At 29.5% G+C, this 10270-nt stretch overlaps 1 protein-coding gene across 1 annotated transcript; it reads right to left on the reverse strand.

The window, feature by feature from the left end:
- Positions 1 to 4772: 4772 nt before the first annotated feature.
- LOC105138231 (transcription factor bHLH91-like) lies at positions 4773 to 7077 on the reverse strand. The gene is made up of 4 exons (XM_011044271.1): positions 6984 to 7077; positions 5922 to 6827; positions 5360 to 5779; positions 4773 to 5244 (listed from the first exon to the last, which is right to left on the reverse strand). The coding sequence occupies exons 2-4, from the start codon at positions 6786 to 6788 to the stop codon at positions 5128 to 5130; spliced, it is 1404 nt and encodes a 467-aa protein (XP_011042573.1). The 5' UTR covers positions 6789 to 6827; positions 6984 to 7077; the 3' UTR covers positions 4773 to 5127.
- Positions 7078 to 10270: the final 3193 nt, after the last annotated feature.

Here is a 10270-nt window from a genome sequence, read left to right on the forward strand (position 1 = left end):
TTTTTTTGTTTTTGTGCATTGTTCCAAAAATCACTCTTTCTTTTGTATATTTTTTTGTTTTTGTGCATTGTTTCAAAAATTACATAACCTATATCATACAAATAAATTATCTATTAGTAAATAAATAATAAAATTGAATAAAAGGATTAAAATTTTTTATCTTCATTTCAATCCTACCTAGTTGCAATGTGATTATTCCAAACCATCTTTGCAATAGCATTTGCCAACTCTATCTCATTCAAAATTTTCCTTATAGTTAAAATTTGTACAAGAAAAATTTCATTAATAAGTTAATAAACTAGCCGAATTAACATAATAAAAAAATATTTAAGTTAATATTAACCTTAAACCTTTTAAATAATGCATCAATCACAGGTTTCTATTTAGTATATTTGAAAACCTAACTCCATGAAACAATGAAATTTTCATTGATGATTTCATCATCATTGTTATGATTTTGACAACTTTCATGTTTGTATACCTGAAATTGTATTTATTAATTAAAATAAAATTTTCAAAAATTATTAGCATGTGAATGTGAAAGGAAAAAAAACTTACATTGAAATGTCGTTCTTCTACTGATCCTAATACTTCCAGTTAAATGGATCCTATTATGAAGTGACCCCCCTTAACATGGTGGCATCGTATTTGATGAGACTGTATCGTGAGTGAATACCTTTGTATTAGGTACCTATTTTTAGCCAGCACCTGACAACTCTAAATTGTCAAAAGCATTGCTAGAAAAACTAACAGCTATCATATATGCACAATGTGTTATTGACTTTTATCTAGGCATCTACATAAATTAAAGGATTAAGGTATTGTAAACCATTTCTATTTAAAAAAACAATTGGCAGTGCCTCCTCTGTATGAGAGACTACTTAAAATTTCTAAGCAACAAATACACAATAATTTAAATTAGATTGCCACAAGCTAGTTAATTTTATTTCAATTTATGTTAATCAAATAATTTCAATTATGTTAATTAACCAAATTTTCAATTAACTTTGCTACGACTATTTACGAAATGATCATATGAGGTTAATATAAACTGAGGTTAATATAAACATATGAAAGGATATCTAGTATCAATATTTCACAATAAAAACTATTCAATTATCCTAGCTATTTTAAAATTTATTTATTTATGTTGACAAATATTTATTATTATTATTTTTAAATACTTTTTATTTTTCATGAAATTGAAAATCATTTGTTAACACCAACAAATCAATTAGTTAACCATATTAATAAGAGAAAATTAAAAAAATTTCAACAATCTATATAAAATCATCAAAACAATCCCACCAATATATATACAATCATTATAGAATAGAACAATTAAAAACATTTCAAAAATATATATAAAATCATTTAAGAAAATTTTTTAAATAATATTTATACAATTATTAATAATAGAAAAAACAAAAAAAATTAAAAATCACCATCAATATTTATGCAATTATTTATATTAGAAAGATTTAAGAAAAATAAACAAAATTGCCATCAACAATTATACAATTATTTATAATAGAAAAATTATAAAAAAATTCCATTACTAGTTATACAATTATTAATAAATGAAAAATAAAAAAATAGAAAAAAATCTCTTTAACATTTATACAATTATTAATAATAGAAAAATATAAAAAATGAAGGAAAAAACACACAAAAAGAGAAGGAAAATGAATAGTCTTTCCTTAATGTTGAGTTTTCCTGAGCTTGAAAAGAGAAAAAAAAAATCAAAACAAATTATTAAATAAATAGAGAAAAATAAAAAAGGAGAATCCATACATGAGGATAAAAAGAATAAGAGAATAGAAAATAATAGGTTAGGGATAAAAAGAGAGAGAAGGGACGATGACAATCTAGGATGAGAGAAGAAGAGAAATGTGCCTATTTGTTATGATTTTAAAAATTCTGATCTTTTAATTTGGGTTTTTTTCCTGATGGTTTTACTAATAAATAATAGAATAATATTTTTTTTAATTTTTTGATTGGTGTGTCTGTCTTTAAAGTCTAATTGAGATTTTTAATTTAATAATTTTTTTTTAGAAATCTGCCAACTATCACTAACTACTTTTTTTTGTTTGTCAATGATTTTGTATGTATTGATCAGTAATAAATAGCATAGGTGAGAAGTAAACGGTACCTTAGTTTTCTAGAAAATACCGATGTATATTAGCCATTAGTGATTTCACATATATTGAAAAATAATAAAATAGTATAAGTGAGAAGTGAATAATACATTAGTTCTTAAAAAAATACAAGCATACATTAACCATCGATGATTTTGTATATACTAAACAGTAACAAATAATGCAAGTGAGTAGTGAACAACAACTTAGCTCTTAGAAAAATACCGACGGACATTAACTTTCAATGATCTCATATGTATTCAACATAATGAACAGTGCCAGTATGAAGGGAACATTTCTAATGCCCCATGAAATATATTGACGGATTTAATCCGTCATTGTATCTGTTTGTATTTTATAATTTTATTGGTGTTTTCATCAATGCAAAACAATTTCTGTTATCAGATTGTATATGTATTCCTTATGTATCTATCATACAAATACATAAAATCACAACAACACACACAATACAATAATACAAGTTTTGTGTTTAATAATAAAATCATATAAAATAAATGTTTTATTGTAATTTAATAATTAATAAACATCATTATCATTTCATTAAAGATAATTTCATTCAGAAATATTGCATTACAGTTCATGGCATTACACATTCGTGTTGTGCAAATTAATCAAAATTATCTTCTTTTTCAATTTCATCATTATCATATCCATCACAATCTTCTACATTGATTTTATCACTATTATCATCTTCATTAATTAACTTGCGTATGCCCACTATTCTTAAAATATCATTTAACTTCTCAATATCAATATTAACAAAAGTATTCTTGGCTACGTGAAAATTTGAGTTTCTTTTAAGTCTTTAAACGAAGCAAGTTGATATAGATCAACTAATTCATCAAGTTAAAAAACATTATCTCTCATGGTTAATTTATCATTTTCATCCTGAACAACCTGAATACGACCTCTAGGTTTGATTTTTAATACGAATAACTAATAAGCTCTTGAATGATCATTTTTAAAGTAAAGAAAGGATTGTATATGTAATAAACTTGTTGGCATAACTTGGCGAAAACAAAGACATCCTTTCAGGTAAAATGATTTTCACTCATTCGATAATTGTGTTGTAATAGGCCTTACTCAACTCATAATTTGACTTGATGGTTAATACATGTGTGATGACCCATAATTTACTATGATTTGTGCACTCATTTTATAATGGTTCGTTAAAGTCTTTCAAAAAGATAATAAAAAAAAAAATTGGTTGCGTCTACATTAAGTCCTTCATCAAATATTAAACATTAACCGGTTTAACCTCGATTCATTCCTATCGCATCCATAACCATATTTTTATAAAGATTATTATTGTCATATATGGTTTCATGCACGTTACTAAAACTAAAAGTTGACCTAACCACCCTTTTTATCATGATCCCATGAGGAACATATGATTCTTTGTGTGCCAACCAATATAGGCATCTCTTTTTAAACTTTTATTTTTATTGAGGATGTATCGTTACAACATTTAGATTAAGAAACTTTTTATTTTTACACCTCTTACATAGAAATCTAATACCGCCTTTACTAATATCTCTCGAGTTATATAATGCATAATTAATAAAATCCTGAACCCTATTATAATAATTCATCCTATGCAACCCTTCGGATGAATCTCGATGCATCCATGAATGATCATTCATTGCTTACGTTAAACCTATATCGAATATTAATGACAACATGTAATAATTACATAAACTAAATAAATAATAGAACATTGGTTTAAATCAAACTTATTCAAACTATTCTAATAGTACAACTAGATCATTATCAATTATCTACATAAATTCAATTTTTTATACATTGATCAAAAAATTCAACTCAAAATAAAATTAACAAAATATAAAACGGACTCGTTAAATAAATCATTATTTATTTCATCACAAAACACCTAAGTCACAAATACAAATTAAATTTCAATAATTTACAAACAAATATAATTTTATAAAATCTTAAACAAACTATAATATGTACAAATCATATAATAAATTTATGTGGAAAAAATCTATAGTACAAGTAAATACTTAAATAAAATTTATATACTACAAAAATATGCAATCAACATTTTAAAATCAAGTTAAAATAAATAAAAAAACAGGTAATTTCGTTTACTTAAAATGGAGAATTCAATTAAATTTGAATCAAAATAAAAAAGCTGACAAACTAAGTGTTGAGGTAGTTGAATTTATAGTGGGAGGTTGATTTGTGATAAAATATTCCGTGTTTATTATTGAGAAAAATAAAGAAAGAAGAATGGGGAAAGAGAGGAGTGTTGCTTGTTGGGTAATAAATTAAATATTACAAATAAATTTAATCAAAGGATTTAAATTTATCATTAATTTTGTTTGTAAAAATGATAAGTCATCATATTTTTTAGGTTGTTTTTATTTGTTTTTTTTATTGTAATTCTCTTTATATATATCAAGAAAATATTTTTGTTAATATTTATTGATGACTACTACAACGTCATACTTAGTCAAAAAAAAAATTCACTTAAATTATCAATGAAATATTTCCAATCGATGTGTTTACATGTATTTGCTAATTTTATAGTAGTGATTCTATCCTTTGCGCAAAAATGAATATAGGACTCTTTCACTCAACATCCTTGAACACAAACATCTTCATTGTCGGTCAGTCAGCACTTCAAGCAAGTGTTGAAACCTTTTTTTATGGGATTGTCGTATGAGATTGTGCAAAAACAACCAGAGCATACCACATAGTTCACCAACATGACAACGAACTTAGTTAATTAGCATAAACTTCAACCTTGGGAATAAACATATAAAAGCAGCTGCATGATTATCCTCCCATCAACATTGTCAGCACTAGGATCGAGCTATACCTTGCCTAATAATTCCCTATTGTTCCCTCAACACAGGCAAAGAGTGATCGTCTAAACAAGAGCACAGAAAAATAGTTTGATATTCTTATAACTAAAGGAATATGAAGACGATGTCCTCCCACACTAATAACAATTGCCTGCAGCTGGTACAGTAGTAGTACTGGACGCATACTGCCTGTCCACAACCTCAATCAGTTTGTTGGCTACGGCACTAGCATAAACACATGATCCTTCATTTATCTGCAACATTACAAGTATATGCCTCCATCAAAACCCCTCCTTTTTTAGTTAATTGTGTGCTTATTAAACCAAGCAATTAAAATTTAGAGATGGAGGCTGATACATAAAAACTGACCTTGGTGTTGAACAGAAAGCTGTAGTAATCACCGATAAGGCCACCAGCAGCATGGTGGAGATCAAGCTGAAGCTCATCAAGGACTTTGGAGACATATAACAAGCAATTAACTCTCTTTCTCTGAACCAGTTTGATTGTAACTTCGTCTTCGATTAGGCGGACATCTACCTCAGTGTCCTTGGACTTCCTCTGAAGCCAAGAACTTCTTAATGATCCGTTACTGTATGCTGATTGATCTGGTTCAACCTTGATGTTAGAATTATCAAGAACATCTACCCCACCATCTTCTTCAGTCTTGCGCCATTTGCTTCTCTCTCGACCGCATCTCTTCTTCTCCACTAGTAATTTCAGCTCCTGGACCGTCCGAAGAAGTTCTTTGATATAATCAATTGCTTCTCCCACCACAGATGCCCTATCGTTCTACCACACCAAATAATGGAGATTTAGCATCCAAAAATATGAACAGGATCATTAAGAAGCAAAGGACACCAAATAACAATGATCAATATATATGGTAATTAAGCGAATGTAATAGAGCTGATCATGTGATGTTAAGTTGTACCTTGGAAGGATTTGGAACCAAGTTCCTCAAGGCAGTGTACTTTCCATTCAAGTGCTCTCTCCTTTGGCGTTCCGTAGCGAAATGCTTAGTAACTTTGCCAGTCTTCCTAATTCCCTTACCAATGCAAGCCATTTCATCAGTAAACTCAAAAATCCCATCTCCATGATCCCCATCTTGGTAACTAAGGCCTCCACCAATTTGTCCATCCACATGATCATCCCCTTGGCCTCCACCAAACAAGGGCGTGGGCAAAGTATAGCCTTGCGGGGGTAAAGACTGAACCAATTCCCTAAACAAATGAGGCTGTGGAGCAAGAGTGTATGGGTCGAAACGCGCAGATGTGTTGTCCACCCCCATGAAGCCCAAAGGAGTCTTATGGGCAGGGTTTGTAAAGGAAATTGATGAATTAGGAAGCATAGTAGATGTTGATGTGCATCTGGGCAAGTTGAAAAGATTAAGAAGGTCAGGTGGCAAGGAGGATGGTGTATTAGCAGTAGCATCAAAGCTGCTATTTTGATCAAGTACTTGGTGCATCTCTTGGAATTGAATGATATTGGGATCCCAATTGGAGGAGTGGTCATATGATAGGAGTTGAGTAGGGTAGTGTTGCATTAAATGGTGGTTGGTATTGTTGTTGCTGAAAGCCATGTGATGTTGAAGTTGGATTTCTTCCATGGAGGCAGCAGCAGCAGATTCTTCTTGGGGGTAATGATTGGAAAACTCTTCCATGGATAGTTTGAGATGCTCTTCAAAGCTATTTGTGGTACTGTTACCTGCCATGAGTGGTATAGCATGGCAAAACCCATCATCAGTAACCTCTTCTACCATGGAGTTGTTGGGTTCAAAGCAAGCTGTCTCTACATACATATTTAGGATGACAATCTACCTTGGTTACTCTTTGGTCTCCTGCAATATATATTAGTTAGAACCAAAAATGAGACCCCAGAAAGAAAGAAAGAAATGAAATGAAATGAAATTTATGAGTTCATGATGGAAAACAAGAACCCCAAAAGAAATCAAAGAAGTTGACACTTCTAGCTAGTACTCCATTGAAGAACTTACAAAGAAAAAGCTTGCTTTCTTGCTTAGCTAGTTCAGAGAGAGAGAGAGAGAGATGGAATTTTACACTCCTAAATAGGAAGGGGAAAGCAGGATGTAGGAGGAGAAAGGGAATTGAAAGTTGTAACAGAATCTGTGCATTATATACAAATATTAATAAAATAATATATATTATTCTTTAGTGTTGGAATTCATATGAATTAGTTGGGGAGGGAGGTGTTATTCAAGAAAAAATCTTCATCAGGATTGTTAACTATTTTTATGTGATGATTTCCTTCCTTTTCTGTCACAGAAGGAAGGCAGGTTGTTACTAAGATTCCCTGCAAATGGGTCCTACTCATTATCTGAACATGATTTTCAGTTTTTTTTTTTTAATATATATATATAAGAAAGATCAGCAGCTAAATGACAGGTTTGAAGTTGCCGAATAGCTAGAAATTTATATTTTTAAATTTAGTTTCTACCTATGTTTATTAAAATTTAATTTTTTTATTTTTTATTTTTTTATTGTTTTGATGTAAAAAATTAATTTTAAAAAAATTTAAATATATTATTTTTAATATATTTCCAAAAAACACTTTGAAAACCAATTTCTATTAGGCTTTCAAACACCTAGTTATTTTTTTATTTTTTTGGTTTTAATTCAAGTTTTTTAGTGTTTTTAAATTATTTTAATTTTTTAATATTAAAATAATTTTTTTAAAAAATATTATATGAATACATTTGTAAACAAAAAAAATTAAAAAACATATTTTTAAATAATCATGAAAGTTTGTGGGATATTTGCAGCCTGCAGGTGCTAATACGCTTACAGATTGCCCAGAAAAATACCCATAAGAAACAATCGTGGGCCATACTTTGGAGTGCATATCTCTGTTCATCTGCAAGGCATGTACACATCGATCACCCAAATCCATTCAATAATTTGTCCACCTCTCTCTTTAAAACGAAAGAGAAAGAGGACAGAAAAGGGTGCCTGCTTTATTATAACTGACCTCTTTTCATGTATTAAATTGACAGAAAGAATTACTGAGAGCTTGCATTGATATTTTGATTCCAGGTATTTTTTAAAGTGATTTTTTATTTGAAAATATATTAAAAAAACACATCTAAAACACTAAAACAAGACACTGGAATCTCTTTTGCTTTAATTCTCTGTTTTTTTAATTTCAATTCCGTGGTTAACAAGGGATTGATCCCTGAAAATGGTGGTTTTTGTGTTTGTGGTTGGAAAGGAGGCAGGAGGCTAATAAACCATGACGGTGGGGAGATTCTGAGAATTGCGAGGGCCAGGCAAGTGATAAAGGTGGAAATATCAGGCAGGTACTTCTGTTCTGTAGTTGTGTCAGGACATTTTTCTTTTTTGTAGTCGGAGTATGGTGAGGAGGAGGACAGTGTTGTCCATCTCCTCCGCAGTTCACAGTACAGTGGTGTTAACGCAGTACACTTGACCGGTTCATGGCTTCTACTCAGGATCGTTGTGTACCTTATTTATGCAAGACATATAAAACTATTTAATCTGCGATTCAGCATGGGTTTTATTTTTTTCATTAAAAATGCAGGATTTGGAAAAAAAACTTTTTTTATATAAAAATTATAAATGTAAATTAAAAAACTTAATTATATTTTATAAATATTATTTACAAAACCACTAAAAAAATACAATGATAATTTCAATACCATAACAAAAAAGTATTTTTTTTACTATCAAGAGGTGTCATATGTGTAGGCTATCAGTTTTTTCCATGTGTTATAGCTAGTAAATTATTTTTATTTTTTTATTATATTTTATATTAATAAAAATAGAATAAAAATAAGAAAATCCAACTTAATAATTTATATGGGAAGCCTAGAATTATCATTATGTTGTTCAAGTAAATGGTGCCTATCAGTCTGTATGTAAAGAGCTTTTCAAAAGCCTTTAATTCTACATGAGTCTCGTATCATATCTATGTTTTATTATTTCTATATATATAATTTAAGCTTTGGTTTTGACATAAATGTGATAATTTAAAGTGTGAAGAATATAATATTTTTATTGGACACACACACGTATTCCATATATTTATGAATTTTATTATCATATAAAAAGCCAAATGGTAAGAAAAAACATGAGGTGGGACCTGCAAAGACGGCATAACTAAGATGCTTATTGGCTAGAAAGGGTGCAAGCTAATTAATATTAAGGCCCAAGGTGGTCGGCGAATTATGGATAAATTGTTTCATGGACGTATATGTTTAGGTCAAAAAATAAAAATAAGAAAATAAAAAATTATTCACGCGAATTGTGGGTATTGAAGCGAATGGATGGTGGTTTAGGTCGGAGGGGTAGATCGAAGGTGTGTTTACTCCATGTATGTGTGGTCCCCTCCACCATTCAATTGCTACCTACCTCGAACTAACCCCTCATTTATCCTTCAATTTTGAGTATATAAATTCATTAATCTTAAAATATATTCAATTTGATTACCTTATGAATTGGCTCGAAAGCATTAATTTTATGCAAGAAAAATCCCAATCTCTTGCGTGCGGATTGCAACCAAAGTAGCTAGCTACAATGGGATTTTCTTACCATATATAATAAGATGGATGATTTTCTTTTATATATGTTCTTGTTTTCTTACCAAGAGGAAACAGCTTAATTTGCTAAAGAACACCTTCTAGTTCAGGACATGCTCTGTCTCCATTCAATAATTTGTCTTCCAAGGGTGCTTGTTTCTTCTACAAAATCTATAACCTGCACAATTTCCCAATAAATAACATTCGATTTCCAGAGATTGCATTTTCAATTTAATAACATGCATTATATCAGACAATTAAACATTAAACTAAAGCTTCAATGCAAACCTATCAACTTGGTCGAACATTAGTGACATGGTCTACATGAATAGAAATACATATGAGAAGCAAAACATTATATCAAAATTATAAAATATAAAATTTTTATTAGTATTAGTACCAATATTTGTCATAAACTCATTTATACCACCAGCCAACTTTCAAGATGTAGTTTATTATATCTATAACTATTTAAGCTAATTTTATAAACACTAAATTTAAGCAAACCCTAGTTCCAATTCCTAAACCAATTCAAATTAGCTACATGGACTTTGCTTCTCTATTAAATATTTATTAAATGACATGGTAATTGAACTTCTAAAAAGAAAGTTTAATAGAATTTAACTAACATATTAGACTCTAAAGTTAGATAGGTAGAGAATTGAATGTATTTGAATATAAACAGATTTTAACAACATCTAGTTGTTAATAATTTAGACTCAAATAGTTAG

The sequence above is a fragment of the Populus euphratica genome, unplaced genomic scaffold (assembly GCF_000495115.2).
Source record: "Populus euphratica unplaced genomic scaffold, PopEup_1.0 scaffold74.1, whole genome shotgun sequence".
In the NCBI taxonomy this organism is placed as follows: Eukaryota; Viridiplantae; Streptophyta; class Magnoliopsida; order Malpighiales; family Salicaceae; genus Populus; species Populus euphratica.